Source organism: Malurus melanocephalus, unplaced genomic scaffold, assembly GCF_030028575.1.
Source record: "Malurus melanocephalus ecotype Western Australia unplaced genomic scaffold, MMel_1.1 scaffold_72, whole genome shotgun sequence".
NCBI lineage: Eukaryota > Metazoa > Chordata > Aves > Passeriformes > Maluridae > Malurus > Malurus melanocephalus.
The window spans coordinates 1,895,062-1,918,291 of NW_026623304.1; the positions used below are offsets into that span (position 1 = coordinate 1,895,062).

At 40.3% G+C, this 23,230-nt stretch overlaps 1 protein-coding gene across 2 annotated transcripts in view; it reads right to left on the bottom strand.

Annotated features, from left to right (window-relative positions):
* Positions 1-497: 497 nt before the first annotated feature.
* Positions 498-23,230, bottom strand: part of SNCA (synuclein alpha) — a 63,989-nt gene continuing 41,256 nt past the window's right edge. For both annotated transcript variants that reach the window (XM_057366847.1, XM_057366848.1), the window contains exons 5-6: positions 2,391-2,480; positions 498-1,404 (exon numbers count right to left, since the gene is read on the bottom strand). In XM_057366847.1, the coding sequence (XP_057222830.1) occupies positions 1,372-1,404; positions 2,391-2,480 (123 nt within the window). In that variant the 3' untranslated portion in view covers positions 498-1,371. The remainder of the gene's footprint in view (positions 1,405-2,390; positions 2,481-23,230) is intronic.

Sequence of the window (23,230 nt, forward strand, 5' to 3'; positions counted from 1 at the left end):
AGATCTGTTTTATCTTGGGCATGCTGGTAGCAGGAAGGTTGCAGAAAATCAGAAAGGAGCTCAATCCAAGAACAAGTTGGAGAGCTCATCCTCCAGGGATTTGGGTCTCTTTTTGAGCCCAACAGTAACATGCACTACATGGTTGTGCCTCAATCTCCCCACTTTCGAAACCAGACAAACATATTTACCTGTTACCCAGAACTGAAAAGAGCAGCTGCAATCAAGTTCAAAATCCTACTCAAGACTAGAGAACCTTAAACACAAAACCACTTCAGGTTAAAGGCTAAAATAACAAATAAAACATGATAGAAGTAAAGCCATCTCATATTTAAATCTTTTTAGTGTATGGAAAAATATCCAGGCAGCATATGTCTAAAAGCAGACTGCACTTCTGCAAAATGGGATTTTATACAASACAAATCATTGCAACTAAGACATCCCAGCACTTTAACAATCTTGGAACAGTAATTCTTCAAAGGGCCTCATGATTTCCTGATAATCTGCTGCAGCCCATTATTYACTTTCAGGCTGTCCTTACACCAGCAAGTTTATTAGCCCTACAAATGAATCTATCTCTCAGCAAAGCTGCACCCAGCTCGGGTAGCAGCCCTGATTTTCTCATTCTTCACCACGTTTTTTTTGTACAGACTTGGCTTACATTTGCTAGTTTTGTTCCTGTAGCTTCTTCAAAAGAAGCAACACAGCTTGAATGCTTCAAGAGGGGCTTTTGAATGGAAAGATGGTGTTAGAAATCATCACTAATTTAGAAATTTATTTTTAATGGGGTTACATTTTATTTGCTTCAGTTGAACACCGTTATTTACAGACACAAGTTAATAAAACACATCACAAAACAATAAAATTTCAACAGCTAATATTTATAGGTGCATAGTTCATGCTCAATTACTTTTTTATATGTATAATACATACACATATATATAAAGCTCTCACAATAAGTCATTTCTGCACAGAAAGAATAGTCATAGGAAACAAATAGAAACTGTATCATAAACAATATCAAATTACTGACAGCCTGTCAACAAAACATGTACAGAATTAGAAATAAGCAGTAGACACTTAGGTGTTTTTACTTAATATTTTCTTTTTTAACTTTTAAACTTGAAGCCACAATATCCACAGCACAACAATGACCCTGCCAAACCGGCTTTCATTTCAGCAGGAGGGAAATGCTGAAACAAGGTGGATGCAGTCACAGATACTCCAATCATTGCTGATGGAAGACTTCAAAATACACCGTAAAAACTGTAAAAAAATCGAACGACTGGGCACATTGGAACTCAGCACTTGTACAGGATGGGACGTCTTTAGTAGTTAGAAGATTTCAGGTGATAGGAAGGAAGGAAAGGACTCTCATGCTTCAGGTTCATAGTCTTGATACTCTTCCTATTGAGGAGAGCAGAAATCAGTGCTACTGGGACTTTAGATAAAGACATCCTACTTTCTCTATTTATTCTTCTCCATGTGGATTCAATGCCCAAATAYTATGGATTTTCATGTGATCAGGATRTGACATTTATTTGTATTTTGTCATGTTTTCCAGATTCTGTACCTTACAAGTCATGGTACTTAGCAGAGAATTAGATTTTTACAGTGATTAACACATCGTTCAGCTGATGCTGCCAGGAACTCCTGAGGCCACCCATGACAATTCACTTGTGGAGGAAGGAGGACTGCCCCTGGGCTGAACACAGGTGCTGCAGATCCTCATACAAGGCACTAAATCATTTAGAGGAGTGCTCAACTATGGACACATGAGCAGCATCCATCATTTCAGTGATATTCAAGATGTTGTACTAAAGCCTTTAAGTCTTTTATTGGATCATGGGCTAAATTTTTTATACTTCTCATATTCAGTCTAATTATCTGTGCTACCATAAAACTGCTACTGCAACTACCAATGCATCATGMCAGACATTGTAGTAATATTTTAGATAGCTGGTTCATAAAAACCAACAGAATAATTTACTCCCATAATTGCATTAACTGAAGATCATGTTTCACAAAGCATGATGCATCGGTAAGCGGCCAAGCTATTAAAACAATTTATGAAGATGCAGTTTGTCCTGCATTCCCTATTAAACATACAAAAAGATACAAGTTTAACGTGGATTCCTCAAAACCCAGGCACAAGTGTTTTGAAACACTCACAATGTTTTCCCATTTAACTTCCTTACTATCAAAAAAATCAATTCATTTTCTGGTTCCCAGCACTACACCTCTGGCAGATCTTGGCCAAAGAGGCCCTGTTTCTGCTCTGCCCTCGCAGCTCCCAGCATCAGCCCGGGTCAGGCTCACATAACTTGAGCTTGCAGCCTCCTCCCGTGCCCTTCCCTTATGTGCACTCACAGCAAACACCGCAGCGGATTTACCTCTGGAGGCATTTCATAAGCCTCGTTCTCAGGATCCACAGGAACATCTGTATTATTCACCATTCCCTCCTGCAGGAAACCTTCTTCATTCTACATTTAAAACAGGGAAAGAAAAGTGACAGTGACTGCTTGCCTCATCATTTCTGCTACAGCGTGACTTTCCTCCCCATTGGGGGTTGACTTCTTGGCCTTTGGGATGCTGCCAGGGGTTATGGAGAGGGAGGGGACATCAGATGCAGAGAGATCTCCATGTTTCACAGTGGTGTCCATGGGAATGACTACTATCATCTTTTTGAACAGCTGAGATCCCATTCCTCCCTTGCCATGGTCAGGCCAAGAAGTCATTATGAATGAAAAACAGTCCCACCACCAACTTGCTGAGTATCTTTGCAAAATATTTTAATCCCACWGAAATCGTTTGATCAAGTCATGAAGCAAACCAAAACAAGAGCATTTTGTGCCTTAAGAAACTCATCTGGGAAACAAAGTCCCACACGAAGCATTTAAGTATCATATGAAGTTATCACATTAATTCCTGTTTAACTGCTTTGGAGAATACAGCCACAAGTATGCAAAAGTGCCTGTAAAAACAGGCCAAAATTGCACAGTATCACACAAAAATGAAACAGTAATTCAATTACCTATTTTTTTCATGTTATAGACACATCCATCTTCTCATACACCATTGTTTATCTCAAAGTTTTAGCCATTTCACAATACATTGCAAAAAAAGAGGAAACATGATGGKKTTTTTTTTTTTTCCAGTTTTAGAGCCTAACTGTACCRGGAAAACTTTTTTCCTTTAATGAGTTGTACCTTTACATGCTTTTTTATGTCAACCAGCACATGACTCTATGCACTATTAGTATATGATACATGGTATGATATGATACTGGCTTGCCAGCTTCTTGCATTTTTTTCTTTATTATAGAAACACTTCTMTTTTATACAATTTTAGTAAGAGCCTCTTGGAATTAACTGGATTGCAGTGGTGTAAGGATTAATTTTTTGAATAAGATTATTAAAAGAAGATTGTAATTCTCCTAAAACTAGAGATACTCTGTACCAAACGAAACAAACACAAAGGCAAAAAAAAAACCCATTTAAATTGGGCCAATCCCCTTTGTTGTTGTTACTACAGAAGTTAGCAGAGAAGAAACATAAATTCTGCCACAGCAGAGGCTGCTGGAGTTCATCCTGAGCTGTAAAATTGATATGAAAACACACAGAGTGTCTCAGTGGAACTATTGTGACCATGCTGATTTATACCAGGTGTCAATCTAGATAGAAATGCACTAAAAAMCAATTACAGACACTCAGGAAGAAATTAATTTAAAAACCCCACCTGAAGGCTGTTACTGTAGACAGAAATACAAAATTAGATAAGTCACAAAACAGACTRATGAGGTAATTCTTCAAAGCCTACAAATTATAAGCTAGTGGTGCTAAATTAAATTTAGGATAAAGACAAAATGAGGATAAGAGAAGCTAAACCTGAAATTCACCTCTGAAAGTTTAACATAAAATAGAATATAATCTGCAAAACAGGTGGCAGTAAACCCCTCTTTACCTTCACGCAGTATTTATTGTGCTTCTGCTGCTCACCATTTGTAACACGTTGTCTCCTTCTGTGGTTTAACCAGGTTACCTGAGTCATAACACTCTGTTCCTCACTTTCTGCACCACCCCAAGGGCAAACTGTGCCTTCATCTGCCAGACATTCATCCTGCTCTTCCTTGGATCGCTCACCTTTCTGATCCATATGTAGGTACATATGTTTTTCACCTTCATCATCGAAGTCTGTAATGTGCATCACAGACTTTATATCCACGTTAAGGAATTTTCTCTTCAGCTCTTATTTCAGACTTTTAAAAGGTCCAATATGAATATATCTGGTGCTATTGCTGCTCAGTGGGGCCAGATATGTTTTTTTCCTTTGGAGGCAAACAGCACAGTCCATGTGGAGTCMGGGCCTGACTGTTCTGCCAAGTTCCCTCCATGCACGTGCCCAACACCCTGGGCTCTGACTCAACACCCTGCGCTGCTCTGTGTCACAGGTAACAGGGACAGATTCCAAAAAGCCAAGGGACACTGATGAATAAGGCTGAAAATRCCTTTATTTAGGTATCTAATAATAGGCACCCGTGTCTTCTAGAACTGCCAAAAATTTGGGGTGTTSAACATGACAGGTAATTCTTCAAGCATGAAATTATGAGAAAAACTAGGCCAAGTTACAGTTCTGCCTCATCTTATTAAAACACTTGAGCCCCTCAAATTACTTGACTCCAGTACTTTCTTGCCTTAGCTTCTAAACAATTTTTCAAGACCATTTACACCGGTTTACTTTTATGAGAAGTAGCATCAATCCTTACCAGCTTTGACTGAAATAGCTWAATAGAGAGTTTGATGCAAATTTTACAGCTGTTACTGTGCCCTTGATCTAACAGATCAGCTCCAAGGACCTAAAGCTCCTGTCTCCTGCTCTCTTGCTTAATCGAAAATACAGTTTAATTTCTGCTTCCCCCAATCATTAAGGAACAGCTTCAGCTAACAATCGGTRCATCAAGTAAAACTGTGCCCAAAATCAGGCTTGAGGGTGCACAAAAAAGGAAGCAAGCAGCTTAATGTTATCTGTAGCAGGAAAACAGATGGCAAGTGAAACTGCCAGGACCATTAGGAACGACAAGGAAAAAGACTTGCCAGCTGAATTTCAAATAAGACCTTCAAAGTTTGTATGCTGTTTGTTTGTTAGGAACCTCTGCAACGGATCTGGACTGTCCATCAGGATTACCAAGACACAAGGCCTAAAAGACTGAATTTATAATCTTCCCAAGTTCCTTCAGCAAGTTCAGGATGGAGATTTCTCTACAGCTTCAAATAAAGCAATCAGCAGCAACTAGAAAAATACAACATCAACCACAACATCATTATTTTTTCAAAGGAAGTAAATCATAGGCCATAACAAACCTCCAAGGGAACCCTTTGCCTGCGAAAGGTTTATCAGCTTTGCCCAGCTGCAAAGAGTAACATAAACACCACCTTTCATGTTGATGTCACTGCAGTTCAGATGAGGAWGACATTGCTCAAGGTCCTCTGTTAMATATAAATGCATAGCAAAGRTGACCACCTCATTTTAAATGGTGCCATGCTCTGCTTCTGATGTGCTATCGCTCTCAAAGTCAGGATATCACAAAAGCAAACCATCACCCCCAGTAACACAGAGCCCTCTAAGGTACACCTTATATCATAATCTACCTCCTTTAAAACAAAGAAATGCAATTTTACATTCTCATGATCAATAATTCCAAGTCCTAATTCAGTTAAGGAAGAGGAAAACCACCCAACAGACCAATTCTTGTCTTAGAATGAAATACACACTTTTCTCTAGAAACTGCAGCCTCTCACAACCACACCRAAGTGCATTTCCAGAGGGAAACATTTTTTTTATATTAAATAATCTGAAAAGCTCAATAAAAGCTTTTCAAGATGAAGTCAGTTTTTAACTGGGGAGCATGAACTCTTTTGCTGGGAAAACATTTTAAAAAGGGAAAATTAAAACTCACCCAATGAACAAGGTGTTAGAAGAACATTGAGGTCAGGACATCTGCTTGTCCCCTGAGGATTCCCTTATGAAAAAAATGAATGCCCACCTATATTTTGGTTTGAAGGACRGTTACTCTGGGTGAGACTTGAATTTTGACTCCAGAGTCTTTTGCCCTCAGACCCCACATTACAGGAAAAAAAGCTTTTGTGCTATCCCAAAGAGAGCAGACCATGCTGCCATTCCCAGGAGGAATTAAGAGTGTCACTGTGCCATCAGCACTTCTGCCTGCCTTCGGTAAAGCTTTGTGGCCATCACTGTGAAATGACGTATTTAGATGACCCTGGGCGCCAGTTCTGCCTCAAGGAACAGGCATGAAACAATTGGTACACAAGAGGATGAAGCAGAACTGCTGCGATCACTCCAAAATGTTGATTCCTCCTCCTTTACTATGGGAATGAATCCTGCTAAGCTCTGTGCACGACAGTGTGAAATGAMCCACTTTTGCAAAAACGTAGTAATCAAACTAATTAAAAGCTCCTCCTGATGACCTGGCCCTATTAAAATATAGAGTATTTGACAAAGCTTCAGGACTACTCCTTTTACCAGGAAAATATCACCAAATAGATTTTTCTTATTTCAGTGGTTTTGGTGAAAATCGCACTCCATTCTTTTCCTTCACTCTCCCATCTCATAACGCTCTTTTTGGAAGAGGAGATACTGTTTGAGATGAAAAACTGACCAAATGGCYCACTCCTGGTGCTGCTGCTACGTCAGCACTATGCAGTGAAATGGTCACCTTCAGGAGTGCCATCCTGATCTCTTGGAGTTGTGTGTTGGAATGTCAAACTAATGCCATCAGAAAGAAGGTAACTTACCCCAAGTCAGAGACAAGACCAACTTCAAAAGGAGGCATTGTAGTTGTAATTTAGTGGCTGACCTAAACATTATAATTTACCATCTCCCTAGCTTGAAAAATGTTTTTTTCTTTTCATCATGAACACAGACCAAGTCTTAGAGTCATGCATAATTCTCATGATCACTGGAGACTAACTCCTTCTGGAATGATTCCACTTCCTGAGATAAATAACCAGGCTACCAAACTATTAACTCMTAGAACCTTTATACTGGCAAGAGGCAATCACCCTGGAAGACACTAACCACWGGGGTCTGAAGACACCTCCAGAACTGTCTAGTCCACCTTGAGAAGGTTGCTCAGGGCTGTGTCTGATAAGGTTTTAACCATTCCCACGGATGGGAGACTCCAAAAGTCTCGCTGGGTAACCTCATCCAGTGCTCGACCAATCACACAGTGAAAAATTTTTTCTTACATTTAAGCGGAGTTTGCTGCATTTTAATTAGTGCCCACTGCTTCCTGCCACTTCACTGGGCAMTACTGAGGAGTCTGGTTCAATCTTCTTTACCCCCACCACGTGTTTATACTCATAGATAAACTCCCCCACCAAAACTCATATTCATGCTGTTTCACAGTTGCTGATTTTATGTGTGTTTTTGAGACCTCTATGAAATTTCCCATGCAGATATTGTAGGAGGACCTMTTCTCTAGCTGAAAGCCCTACTGCCCGCAATAAATAATGTGAGGCTTGCCTCAAACACCTAAAAGGTTAATGYAACTTGAGAAGTCATTGTTAATTTCAACAAAATAGATCATTATAACTCAATGAGCACTGGTCACTCTACATCACTTGCCTGTCTGTTATTGAGTGCTTTATAATGTAAAACTGTGAACCARTTTAATTTAATTTAATCTGTGTAAATTAATCAAATTAAAACTGTGAATCAAAAAAGCTGTGAACCAAGACAAGAGGCATTATGGAAAAACAGTGAACTAGAATAGGAATAAAGTTGATTTACAAGGTAATCTTCTAGAAAGTACTTTGAGACCCCAACAAAATGTTGGGCACAAAGTGATTTTATCATACTCCAATTTGTTGTACACACACACACCAGCTGGTACCTGTGGGAGCTCAAAACAAGAAAATGCACATCCAAAAGCATTATTACTTTGAAAAATTATCATGTACTGCTAGAGTCATACCTGCCTGGCAGCCATAGGCATGTACATCTTTGCCCGCCCAGATGTTACTTCTAGCCCAGTATTAGTGAATTATTGAATTTGCTGCTGTTACAGTCTGGATAATTGGACTAATAATCCGTCTTTATTTATTTAAGGATGAAATTGTTTATCCCTAAAGCTACTGGTCTCATGCCTGTTACCGCATCCCAAACCTATAACTCGGCAGGGCTGCCTCAAGCMCTTACAACTGGTAGCTCAATATCCCTCCAGCCTGACTAAGCCCATTTCATTTTGGAATTATCCACCCTGTGAGASCCTTTGTCAGGAGCTGTCAGTCATTATATGGTGCAGCTTAAAGTAAAATTTTGGGATTCGTTTTTTATACCCCCAGTGCAGCTGTTATGGTGCCTGTGCAAATTTGCCTCCTGCTACAAGCTGAATAACAATTTGCTGTGCTTATCAGGTTAAAATACCCCTTTGAAAAGAAAATAATTTGCATTCCTTCTTCTCCAAAATATACTCCACCAGGATACTCACGGGCTGGATATCGGACTGAAGTGAACCAATAACTGTCTTCTCCACTTGGTAACTCATTTTTTACAGATATTTTGACCATAAAGCCCAACTTATGTGAGTGGGAGAGAAACCACTAAACAAACAATTCCWACAAGAGGCAAAACAAAGATATGCTAAAATGGCCTCAATTCATTTATTTTCCTAGTCCTAAGATATTACAGTCATGGAACTGACTGAGTTACACAGTCACAACTGAGTTGCCAGGTCAGCTTAAGATGCTTTAAAGCTCCTGCTCACTCATTGTAATGTCAGTGCCTCCAAGACTCAGCTGTAAATGACAAAGCATCACCATTAATCCAATTGTTTTACTCTGGATATACAGAGATGTATCTATGCACTAGCTAGAAATAAAGTAAACTGTTTTAATTATCCCTAAGCTGAACACCTGAGTGAAGGAAATTATGAGAAAGCATTATGTGTGATGGAAACTAGCTGTTYCACTGAACAACTAATTCAGAGTTCYAATAATGAAATGAGACTATCCTTAAATGGAAGAGTTGAAATGAAGAAGAGAGAAGAGACATTTAATTAAACAAATAAATACCAGCGCAATAGCACAATTCCAATGAAAAGCTAAAATCGTGCCTGCGAGTTCTACATGCAGCATTTTGATTTGCTTTTTTATGCCTTTCAGCTGGCAATGACAAAAGTGAAATGGAAGACAACTGAGGCTTACAGAGAGAGGAATGAAGTGTCTGTGTGAACCTGTAACCACAGCTCCATCTTGGTGTATACAAATAGCTAGAAATAATGTCTGTTTACAATAATTTACGAACTGTTGCAAATTCCTTGAAATACAAATTTCAGTGCAACACAGATTTTTTATATTTTTCCTTTCCTTCCTTTAAAGTTCCTCAGTTAGTATTACTTGAACAGATGAGACTCCTTTAGAGTACAACATTTCTGTGAGRAATTGGCTTTGCTGAAACTCAAGATTCATGTTTGCATTAACCAGGCTGGTGAAGTCCCTAATTAGAGCTGCTGGGATGTTGCTATTTGCTGATAAATGAGGATTACATGGAGAACCTGCTCATCGTCCAGGCCAGCCCAGCAGGTCATATGAGTTCTGCAGTGATGGACATGTGCATCAATTCCAGGTGACATAAAGTAAGASCCTGCCTAGGGGCTGAGTCAATGTGACATCAGTAACGCGTGTAAACGCATCCAGAACACACAGTCCTTTCAGCGTCATCCTTTGTGGCTTCCCAAATCCRTGGTGACATTGAAAACTCCACGGGTAGGGAAAGAAAAAGCTAGAGTGTATCATCTGGAAAGACTAAAGTAATTTCTGATTRCAAAATAGTGGGAATGATACATGATACATACATGTCACATCAGAGGGATGTGGCGACAGATCTGCCTCTCCTGACATTCTCCTAAACAAGGTAATAACAATATTTTAGAGTAAYAGATCTGCTTGAACAATATCCACTATCAACTTTGTGATTTACATTCTCAAAGCTGAAGTTTCCCACTGCAGTGACACAGAACTCTTCAGTCAAGCAATACCACTAGTTTCAATAAGGATTTAGAAGAAGGACCAAGGACTGCACTTAACTGTTTCTGCAGTCTCAAGCATTAAGAAGGAACAATAAACAGCCTGAGTTAATTTTTGTTGATTTTACTACGTAATTCAAAGATACCTTGACAAAACTGAGTGGCTGAAATAACATGCAGCTCAACAAGAAAAGGTCATTTAGGCACTCACCAAATCAAAGATGAAGGGCAAACAGTGCACAGATGAGATTTACAAAGTGAAAGAATAACACAAGCCAGAAACGTCACATTACTGCAAAATGAGGGAAGCAATTCTCTCCTGTATTAACAAGGCCTATCTGCCTATCTTGAAAGCACCCATTCAGGGTGCCTCCTCCTGAATAGAGAATTCAGTGTACATAATGCACTTGGCTGGGGATGCTGGGACATTCCAAAGGAGAACAGCAGGCATGATCACATCCTAGAACAGAGAGGAAAATGAAGGAATCTGTCAAACACTGTCAGATGTTTGTCAGGAAGACATGGGATTAGCTAAACACACCTGTCCCCTTTCTGTAATGGAGGATTCTCCATTCTGTATGAACCCATGACCAAGAATGACCTCCAAGGACACTAACTGAATTTTACCTTCATTAAATTAAAGTAGAACATAACAACACAAGGCCTTGATCACATTAACCAGAAGAATGCTGCACATCAGCTTGGAAGTCAGCATAGATAYAAGCAACCTTGTTCAGATTTGACTCTACTCAGTCAGTAACTATGATTTTAAACAGCATGGTCCTAGCCAAAGCTGCAAATTTATTTTACCATTCCTTATTTAAAACAGTTTGTATATCATAATCACATTTCAATGTTAAGTACATTTTTAGTGCAGATGAACTCCAGAAGTTATTGTATAGACTCCATGGGTATACATTCTCTAAGACAAAATTAAAGGAGAAAAATAAATTTCCTCTAAAAAATTTCTCCAGTTACTCAGACARTGCAACCTCTAAACTACTCTCAGAAAAAGTCCCCTACACAGAAGTGCAGGCACAGCCACATGGGCACCATGAACAGCATGAGTTCCCACCAGGTTACCAGTTCTGTACCCTATTTCCTGTGACTGCAGTCACAAAGCAGTGAAGCAACTTCACTCATTCCYAAGGAAGTTCTTAAAGAAAGGGGAAAATCTCTCTTCAGATAATGGGAGGAGGGCAGGCTTTTCTCCCTTCTGCTTTTCTCTAGAGTATGAGCACAAAGCCTAATGCAATCAGCATTGACTCATTTGCTTGTACTCTCCAGCACGTTGAGCTGTGGGCTCACAGGTGATTAGTGGCAGGATGTCACCTTCAAAGGCTGGAATTGATTGACAGGACATGCTATGAGTGAAGTGGTTATCCTTCAGTTATTATCAGTCAGCATCTCTCTAAAGCATTCCATCAATTCCAACCTATTRCAGCACTTCACCCAGCTGGGGAATTTTAAAATGTATTTCTTCTAAGGAGTAAACCGGCACTTGATCTGAAAAAACCCACTTGCAACAATTATTTGAACTATAAAGGTTTCAGGAGTGTTTCCTGCAATTGTGATCTATTCAGCAGCAGATCAAACACTACAAAAGACCAGAGAGACAGCCTGCATTTTAAAATTTATAYTCCTGAAGTGACACTCTTCATCTAGAAGCAAGTACACAACTATTTAGAGCTTTCACTTCAATTGGGAAAGGTTACTTCACRGTCCAGTGGCACAAGCCACAAACATCACAAACTTCTCTACAGCTTATCCTTCTCCCATAGAAGAAGAAATAACTCCTTTTAACTACATGTAAAGAATTACTTAATAATGTTTACTTAGTAAGGTGTACTAGGCAAGGAGACTCTTGAAAGACAACACTTGAGTATGTTTTCTTTCCCTCCTCCCCCAGCACTGCTATTGTTATCTTTGCTTTTTACTTCTGTCTCAGATGCRGGAAAGCAGCAGACTGAAGTCTAACATTCTCTATGCTGCATGAGAGTGGATTTCAAAGCAACAGTCTCCTAGGCCAAATTCTGCTCCATCTTTGTCAAGAAAAGCCTGGTGTAACTCTACCCCTCACTAAGCCATTTTTGTACTTACACCTGTATATCTGAGAGCAGCCTGGGTTTGTGACCCACTTTTCAGACATCATTTGCTGCTGTTCCAAAAGGGATGGACACCAGAAAAATCTTCACTACTACTTCACATATAAGAAGTCATAAAGTTTGGATGGCCTTTGAGGAGTCACCCAAGCTGCACCTGTTTTAGACAGGTTCAGCTTTCCCCAGATCATTCCCAACGGAWGTCTGGGAAAAGCCCCATTAAAAGCCTGAAGTGACAAAAATTCTGCAGTATCCCCCGGCAATCTATTCCTGCACTTAATTACTGTTACCATCAGTATCTATCCTGGTGTCTAACCTTGATCTCTCTCACTGCCACTTAGCACCAATATTTCCAGTCCTATTCCCAGTGGACACAGCCTCCTTTCTCTCTGTAGCAAGGATACGATACTGGAAAAACMCTGACTCATTTCTGTCCTCTCTGGGCTAACTCAGATCCTTCTGCCCACACAACACCGTGAGGAAAAATTTGTTGAGCATCCACTACCTGTACTTGTGGTGCTCATTTAGGAGAACTGCACACAAGGTACATCTTGCTAGAGCTGAGATGTGGCTGCTTGGTGTTGGGAACAGAGTCGAGCAGGGCAGAGATGCTGCTCACCATGTTGCTGATAGAGAAAAGGAGGGCAAGCCCCAGTGGTACCAAAAGGCCAAAAACAACCTGAACCAGTGTGGGCTGATGATGATCTCAGCCACAGATGAAGCTTCAAAGGGGAACTGTTGCTGCACTGTTTTTACCAGAAGAAGCATTCTATTAATAGACTCTGTTAAACCACTTGAAATTAAAATGCAGAACTGCTTTTTAAGGATCAAAGCATTGAATTTAGTTATTAGAATTGTTAAAATGACACTTTCCCTCTGGTCCTTTCTTATTATTAATCACAGTAGTTCCCCGAACTTCACCATCTAAGCAGGGGCTGCCTCTGGAATGCATTTGAGTCACAGTGAAGTTACCACCATAAACTGCCACAATTCACAGGAAGCAGTCRGTCCCACAGCCACTAGGAAAGAAAGGGAAATACCATTTTGTAAYTGAGATGAAATTATTAGACTTTATTAGACATTTACTCCTTTCACAACATCCAGGACAGTAGGTAAAATCTGTCAGAAAGTTTTGAGTGAAATACTGCTTTGTAATTGCACTCATTACACCATCTACTTTGGGGATAAGCGGAAAAAAACCCATACCAAATAATTTTCTTCAAATTCATGGTATAAAAAGTCAACTACATGTGATTTATGGAAGCTCACATGAAGTTGAGGAAGAATAATTTCATGTATATGAGAAATAAACTACCAACAARAATGATTACCAACAAAGCTTATTCTGTAAGAGACAAGAATGCTCAAAACAGAGGCGTGAGGGAACACATGTAGCAAATGAATTACAGTTGGTACAGTTCTTTCTCCTACAAGCCACATTTGCAGTTCCTGAACAACAATACACTGCCTGAAGCAATACAACATTTTCTCCATCATAGTGAGAACCTAAATGCTGCACTTGTATTTTCARAGCAGAGGATGAAACTAAAAGACTGTCAGGATGAGTCCATACTTCAGAAGATGTGTATTTATGCTGTGACTCCCTGTAGTTTGACAACAACACAAAAACCTGAAAACCTGTCTGCTACCAGCCATTAAGATGTTTTGTTACACATGCTGCCTGATGAACATTGATGTAAGAATGAGAGCCAGATCTTGAGAATCACCCATGCAGATCTGAACACAACTCACTTGCAAGACTGCCACAGCTGGATGCCCAAATGTTTGCAAAAGCTCAAGCAGTATCAGTTAAGCATCCAGCTGGTGAGTTTATGTGAGAATGCTATTTTAGAAATGACCCATACTAGGAAATAGTCTTGTGTAATACAAGGCTGAGTAAATGAACTTTGACATGAACAAACAAACAAAATGAAATTCAGCATCMCACTGTATTATCATCTTTTAATAACGACCTCCGAAAAATTTTGTTTCAGTTATCTGATAGGTATTTGTGCATTCCCAACATATGGGCATTGCAATGGCTCTCATTAAAGTATGATAATTTTGTAGTAGTTTTGTATAAAGCCAAATGATGTGTTTACTGCTCATAATCAGCATTGTTCAACAAGCAGATTCAATGAGGAAACAGAGAGTGATTTCTCTTACACGTGTGTATCATTTCTGTACAAGCAGGCAACAAACCAACTGGTCCTTGTTCTCCAGTTTAGTTTTTCATCTGCCTGGAATTATCYAAGAAAGGCAGTGGCATTGCAAAATGCAACAGCTGACTGCTYGGATGTTATCAATCTTTTTCCCATACCTTTAACATTCCAAACAGATATATATGTGGATGCTTAGTGGGCTACATTCACCTGAATAAAAGTAATTTCTACCAGGACACACTCTGGGACCATCTAGCACCTCAAAAAGCTATTTACAGAAGAGTAACTAGTGCCTCAAGTATTCAGAAGCATTTTTCTGAATGGATTATTACAGCAAATGAGTTCAACACATTCTTTGCTGCATAGTACTTAGTTGCCAGCTGGGCTAAAACCACAACATATATGTAAGCAATCTGATGAGAGAAGCTTAAAATAACATTACTAATGAAAGCTTAAAAGCTGATCTACTTCATCTTGAATTACTTAAAAAAATTAAATGAATTTAAAATTCATTAAATTCATCCATTTGCTTCAACAAAACGTTTTCAAGCATACACTTAAGCAAGTAGTTCATACACTTAAGCAAGTAGTTAGTTGCACAGAAGCCAAGGCTTTTACACAGGTTTAATAGTAACATAACACTGTAGTGAATCAACAATGAATTTGAAAAATCCAAAGTCTATCAAGTGCCTAAAAACCAAACTACTTAATATGGTAAGGTATAACATCTTGGAAATTTGATGCAAACCACTTTCATCCAATGAGACAGACTCAACATGTATCCAACTGTAATCTCCCAGATGAAATCAGTGACAAATGAGCTCTTCTACTGTATCCTCAYTGCAACAGGAACATTATGATTCATATAAAGAGACAGTATTCAAGAGAAATGTGTTCCTTACACCCGTTCCAATAAACCCATGGAAACTGAGATTTAAGTCAAAGCAAACTTAGGAGACATCATTCCCCCAAGGACTGTTCACTGCAGGAACAGAATCCCTTCAGCACTGAAGTTATTTTTTTGATACTGCTGCTGATCACCCTGTGCAGAGGAAAAATGCTCTAGTGCTTTGTGTGTGTGGGTGATGTTCCCATTTCCCAGCTGAGTTTGGTTCAACATTTATAGAAGGGGTAAAGTATTCTGAATTGGCTTCTATCAGTAAAATGACTCAGTGATCACTGAGCAAGTGGGAGGACTTCAAGCATTTGACATTGCTTCTCACATTCTTGCTGTCACAAATGCAAATGCTGGGGAATTTAAACTATCTTGTCATTTTAAAATCCTAAAGCGACCTTTGATCATTCAGTGGCCTGTTAAATATTTAGCAGACAGGAAGAAAGGATTTTTTTTCCTTCTGTGATGGTTTAACTGGTTTCAAATCTAATACTACTTCCCTTATGTGAATACAATGCATCACCATTTGCCAACCATTTTCCTCAGAGGAAAAAAAAAATCCCTTCAATTAAAAATTGATCTGCCTTCTAAACTAACAAAAAAAGGAAGACAGAATTATTATAAACAGACAAGATAGGGCTGTGAACCCCACAACCTACTTAATCTGTATGGACAGAACACACTACATCTTGGGGACTTACAAGTTTTATTTACTCTGTTCCCCTTCAGAGCTACGTGCCTTGGTTGGGGACATCCTCAAATCATGGAAGACAGCACTACCATTACCCCCTTCAGAGGTGTAGGGCTTTGGTCCTGAGGGCACCAATACCCTTCTGCTCTTGAACCTGTTAATCCCACTGAAGCATGTGTGATTGTTTTCATGGCAATATTACTCACACTCCATGAGGAGAGGTGTCTCTCTAACTTAGGAGCTGAAATTAAGCACCAGGGAGCACTGACTGTAACCAGCCCTGTTGCTCTGGCTCAACTCTGCCAGCAACCTAAGGAGAGAAGGCTCCTGCATCCTCCCACACAAACCCTCTCCCGTGCTCGTTAGTGTGTCTGTTTTATTAATGACTCATCTACATCGTAAAGCACCAGCTCAGACTTTTCATTAATCACCTTAAGTGCGCTGGCTTCTGCAGTTTGCTCAGAGTCCCCRCTCCATGAATAATTCAGGCTTCAGCATTACAAGCACAGGGAAGGAGTTTGTTGGTCAGGCCCCTTATGGTCAGAATCCGCTTTTTTCACCCCAGTGTTGGGTAATTCCTGGATCTTTGTTACGATCCGAAACAACTGCCTTTGAAATGTGATTTTAAAATTGCATAAGTGGCCAGCAGGCCACTGTTGGGACATTCCCAGTGATAGGTTCAGGGAGAATGAGTCCTGTACCACAGCCCAGTCCACCATTCCTACACAAAAGCCATTGACCAGCTTGTTCAACCTAGATTAAAAAATGAATGATTTATCCTTAAGGGGAAGATAAAAAAATTCCCTCAAAGTATTCTGAAAAAGACCCTATATGTGTTATAAGAAAGCCACTGAGAAGAGCTGCAGGTTGTGGGGAGTGACTTTTGATGGGCTGTGGGCACTTCCTCCTGCATCTCAGCCACCACTAGATTACATTCCCAGTTCCTTCTTTACMTCTCTTAGGTTTTCAATTAGCTGTTTCTTAATTATTTCTATAACAACTCCATTTTATTCCATTTAACAGACGACCTTTTTTAACACTAACTACAAAGTAATATAGCTTCCTACTCTAGCTGAAAATGGGTTTCACACAAATAAACACCAGGGCAAAGTGCGCTGTTAGCAAAAACTAACAGCGCATAACTGATGTAAATTTATGTCCACCCACTGGTTAGCCCATCAATTTCTTCTCTTATAAAATGTCAAAGCACCTGTCAATCATGCAGACAACGTGAGAGGCTTCACCATAGAGACTAAAAGAACAATTCTTCCTTCTACCTTCTCACACCAACAAGAGAACCATTCAATACAGAGGTTAGAGCCCAGACATAGCAGATATGACCTGACAGATATGGAAGAGATACATCAAGGCTGTACCACTCCTTGACACATGATTCTCTTAAAATACACACTAGATACCACATAAAGGGTGTCTAGAATTAAACATTTGGCAGGTGTACACCAGAGCAGTTGCATTGACTTTAGACCCCATGATTGACCGCTTATCTATCCTGATAGGTTGTTTATCTACCAAGGCTATTTGTATCTTTTGGGGCACTGATTCCCAGATAGTTGGTTAACTTCAGCTCAAGAGATGTGCTTCATTCAGCCAAAGGCACAGATTTTCATGTATAGCTCTCTGCACAAAGGAAGGGGAAAGCTTCTTCCCTGACTGAGGCTGCCAGGTTGGACCTACAAAAGCCTGTAATACCAYTAAGACTGGATGTAGCAGGCCAAGTGGATAATTCCCCAGCGCTCATATCTTGAAAACACTACTCACTTTCCTTCCACAGGACAAGTGTCTGCAGCTACCCTAAAGGAAGTGTTCATTCCTTCTTCCCTTGCCTGCCTAAAATAAACACCTTTCTGGCACAGAAAACAACCTACTTTTAGACATGCTACATATGAGCAATGCATTTTGCTATAAAACAACAGACTGAGGCCTGAGCTCATGGCAGCAAGGGGCAGCCCACAGCTGACAAYACTCCCAGCTCAGCTGAGCTCATGTCTCAGGCGGCATTGCTCTTCTGCCTGAAATATATTTTGTTTCCCCTTCTGCTTTACTTTTTTTTTTTTTTTTTATTTTGTACTTTAGGATCACTAACTGCAAACCTAGCTGCCATGTGTTGCTGCCCTCAATGTCCCAGCTCCTCTGGCCAAGAGGACCTCACTGCCGTCATCTCATGATACTTTTCACCTTGACAAAGAAGCAAGCCCAGTCAGCACTCACCTGTTGTAAGGAATGGTCTTCTGCTACATAGGAAAATGTCCTGCCTGAAGGAGCCAGACTTTCGGAAGTGAGGAAGCTTCTCACCATCCCAAAGGACTGCCTGCCTTGCTTCAAGCCCTGGTTGTCACAGGATGGCTATGAGGGCAACTCCAGCATGCTGGCGCAGCAGGTGAAGGCTACAAAAACACACTGCTGACCAAACCTGTAACATCACCCAGCACTCCAGCTTGGGGAACATTGATGCTGTGCCTTCACCACATCGATTCTACATTTTAATTGACTCAAAGACTTCAAGTAAACCATCAGTAAACTGCTCAGTAAACCATCCAGTGGGTGTTTAAGAGTCCCAGCACAGCAAGATACTCATCAAAATACTAAAGGAGCTTTCCAGTTCAAATAAAACAACTTTTATTGCCTTCCACAATGCATTGCTTTAGTTAGGGCAATCTGACAGTGTTCAAAAGCCTGTATTTAACCAACAGCAGTTAAAAGTTGTCTTTATACATGAGAAACTTTCAGTAATTAACTTCAGCTGCTGAGCTCATTAAGGAAACTTTCCTGTACCACACTCTCCCACACCTGAGCTGGGGCCAAGGCCCATTCATAGCTACACCCCCACATTCAAACAGTCAGAATAGGCTGCCTCACCTGCTCAACCCCAGGATTACCACAGCACAGCCTCAGATGTCTCCATCATAAAGTAACTTAATCATGCAATAATAAACTTACAGCTCAAGTTGCTGCCTCTGAGGATGGACCCCAAACAAAGGAGCCCCTGGGCTTTTATAGCCTCACAGTCTAAGTGTGGGAAAGCCTGGAGTCATTGGCTCCTGCCATGTCCCTGAGTGTCCAGTACCATGGCTGAGCCAGGGATCCCAGGGCCCTTTGTTCTGCAAAGAGTCAGCACTTCATGGCTTCCTGCTGGCCTTGGGCTCCTGTCTGTAACTCCACCTGCAACTCATAGGTTAATGAGGATAGGGCTCAATCTGTAACTTGTACTGCAGCTGCATCCCGAGCTACCAGCACTGAATGTAAGTTTGCCAGAACGCTGAGTGAACTCATTCTGCAGAAATTCCAGACTAAGTTTCCACTGGAAAGTTTCACTGACTTATTTGTGGCACATACTTGAATCATGAAACCAGTCTGTCTTTATTGATGTCTATACCCACACCAATTCTTGTAATGCAGTTCTTCCACCAGTATAGCATACTCTGAAAAACTTCTTCTCTTTTTTTTTTTTTTTTTTTTTTTTTTTTTTTTTTTTTTTAACTATAAAAGCTTTGTTAACATTTGGGATGAAGTTCCTCAGAGAGCTCTACCAATATCTGTCTACCTTCTAAATATAATCTTTCTTCAGACATCTATCACATCCTCCCATGATACACACAGAATCTGTTCAAGCTTTTCATACAGTCAGTGACAGATTTAACTCTGCATTTGCCAGACTGGGAATAGTATAGATCTGCCAGTATTTCTCTGACAACATTTCTATCCTTTCCCATCAATTATTAAGCTGTGTAACTACTTGYTGTCTCCCAACACCACAGAACTGCTGAGAAAGAGCCTATTTTGAAGTTTGTAAAGTTCACAAGCAAAAAAAGGCCCTCTGATGCTTGCTCTTTACAAACTGCACAGCAGGAACCAGTTCCCAGTCTCTTCCCTGGATAACCTCTCCGTTTCCCAGACTGCTTCTTAAGGTTTACTTGGAAGTGTGGAGTGATGAGCTTTGCACYGCTACAAAGCAAAATAATCCCAGAAGATTGCCATGGTTTTGAAGTCAAGAGCATGCCATGTTTATTTGTGATTTCTGTTTTCTTTGGGAAGCTTTAGAGAGAAAACTAAAAAATAAAATGCTCACTGATGATACAAGGCAATGCCTTCCAAGTGCAAATGCTTGCATACATGCAGAGGCACTCTAGATACCAGATGTGACCATAACAATGTCTCTGCTTTGAAANTTTTTTTGTGAGAGATGGAAAAGGTTTGAATTCAGGTAATGTTCTTCAAAGGACCACATTAGAGATGCTAAGATAAGCAAAGCACTCAAAAAATCATGAAACACCATCTGCTCTCTTTTATCTTCTAATGTCTATCAGCATCACCAGTCTTGCCAACATTAGTCACCCTCCTCATGATATTGGGTGTTTTTCTCATGCTTTCAGCTCTCATAATCAAAGTTACACAATAGCAGTTTATTTAAAATAAACTAAAAAAAAAAATCCAATATGCTTGATGCCTGAGAAAACTAGTGCAAGTCAGCAGCTCAGAAAAGTGAGTTGAAAGTATYTAGATAGAATTAAACTGTTAAAACTTATTTAAAACTGTTAAAATTTATTATGATATTAAGGGACAATGTTTGAGAGTCGAYCAGCTTCCACAGTGGTACCAAAGGGATAAACACACTTGAAATCCAGGGTAGCCCACTGCATCTCTCAAAAATCTGCTTTTAACTATGACCATGGAATATCTGAAAATTCCTGATGCAAGTTACATTTACCTATAGGCACAGCTCATGACAGAGAAGTCAGCTGAATCCTGTGCCTTTGGAAACCAGGCACTACTCAAACATTCAGCCCCACATCAATCTCATTCTCTTCATGTAAGCATCCAGGAGAAMAAGAGCAGCCTCTGTCTCTCTTTCCAGTTTTACACTTTCAATATTACATCTTACTCGCCTGCTTCACACAGGTTTTCTTTTYATATAAAGCAAAGGACATTTTTGCTACTCTCAAACACAAAGCACGTCACTGCCATTGCCTGCTGACACCAGGGTGCAGCTCATGGCAAGTGCTGTAGGCACTGGAGAGGCACCAGCACACTGTGGCTGGCAGATGGAGCAGGGCACCCAGGGAATGCTGCCCACAGATGTTTTTCAACAGACACAGCACAGCTGGGCTGAGACCCAAAGGATTTGGGTTCCTTTGTATGCAGMCAGCACTTGAGAAACACATCCATTGTGCCCTACTTTCTCCTCACTGCATCCCCAGCATCGGTGCCAACCAAAACCTCAGCTTTGGCCTTTAGTAAGATCCAATGTCTTCACTCCATCATGCTGCTCCTCCTGTTGGAGCTGGGAYGCAGGGGCTGCGCTGCGTGAGAGCGTTCTGTTCCCTGCACGCATGTTCCAGCCTGCATCTTCACAGGAGGCTCTGTGACTAATGCCTGACTCATGAGGGACCTGCACCACCAGCAGCATTATCACAGCCACAAACACAGCRCTTGCCCTCAGGTTAGGAGCTATTTTAATGCCATGGGTGTTCAGGGACAAATACGCACAAGCTGAGGTAGCTGGTGCAAGGAACGTGATGTTGCCCTGACCCCCACAACCCTCACTCAGCCCAAGAACTGGGGCTTCCAAGAGAAAGATTAAACTGACAGTAGTCACCAGCTCAACTTAATTAACCACAGCAGCCTGGAATCCAAATCCCACTCAGGACTTTCGCACACACACACACACACACCTGAGTTCATGTACCCACGCAGAAGAATGAACCCAAACACACACCTGGTCGTTTTCACAATCAAGTCCTGTTCTCTTTGGCACTGAAAGATGCCTCCCACAAATCACAAAGTTTCATGACTTTTCCTATCTATATTTCTCAGGATGAAATAGCAAAGTTAGTAATTTTCTTATTGTTACAACTTCCCCCCCACCCTGCCAAGGGAGAAGAGAAAAATGTTCCGAGAATACTCAGAACATTTGAGTATTTCTTACAAAGTCACCTCCCTCTCTCCTTCCAGCCTCAATAAAGCAGTCATTTCTCCCTCACATTTAAAACCACCGAGCTCATTAACTACTTAATGAGTTTTGTGCTTTCCTGCTGCACAAGTGGCAAAACTCGGTCTATTTTCCAACTTTTTTTTGCTGTCTTTTCTAATACAGTTTTGTGCACAGAGGTTTTCTCAGAGCCATGTGGACCAAGGCATGCTTCTTCACAGTGGGAAATACGGAAATTGGTGCAACAACAGCACTAAAATGAAAACATTTATTTGACATGTCAAACAAAACTTACAGCACCAAACCCAGAAGTTTCTTATTATATTACACTAGATTAAGAAAGCACAGGCAAAATGTGTAAATTATAGTGGAAACAGAAAATCTGAAACCTCACAGGGTATATTATATTTAGCGATATAATTTAACTGCACAGTAAAGCAAAACTGCTTAAGCATTGGACATGTGTATCATTATAGTTTATCCTCTGCAAGTAACTCTGCCAGTGGAGACAAGAAATTGTAAGTTGCCTGTAGGGAATTCTTTTGAATGAATTATYAGGGGGTGGTTGAATATTCAAAACAAGACACATTTTTGAATCCTATTTCTCAAAGAATATCCTCTTTGGTTAGTCCTTTCAGAAAACCAGGCCAGATTTTTATTTGTGTATCTGTCAGTGCAGATCATCTAAATCAATCATTTAAATATGCATAGCTTTTAGATATTAGCTCTAAGACTGAGAAGAAAGAGGAAAGACCACAAGGTGGTCTGCTTGGTAGATCTCTGGCTGCTACTGCCAGTAGAGCTGTTAGGGGGAAGCAGACAGACATCCACATATGGAGGAATCCATCTTTTWAAGCTACTTCAAATCAGATCAAATGACCACCTGGGCAGCATTCAACAATTGCCATTAACAGTGGTCACCAGTACAGTCTAGAAGGCATCTTTGAACTATTAAGTCAGAACTGCAACTGCCTTCCAGGAAGAAAAAYATATTGTCACTTTCTCAAGTTTATATTTTATCCGATCAAAACAATATAGAGCTAACACACTTGGCATTAAGCAAAAGGCCCAGATCCAAAGTCAGTGCCATTACTGCCAAAAACTTAGTTTTGGATTGTGCCATGGGATTGCAAGTTTTTAAAGACAAGAGCTGTCATTTGTGTCATAGGCTTAATAGTCTTAGATGCCTAGAAATGATAATAAAAAGCAAAATATGATGCTGCTAGCCTTAACCCAAGTTACCTGCATCATATGAACATCTCTAACATTACCAGAATTTATGTGTTGGTGCAGGTGAAAGAATTTAGGAAAACAGCAGTGATATTAGAAAGAATCCATTTCAGGAAGCAGTCATAAACCAACTGAAGAAAAGGGCAGCATCTTTCTCCACA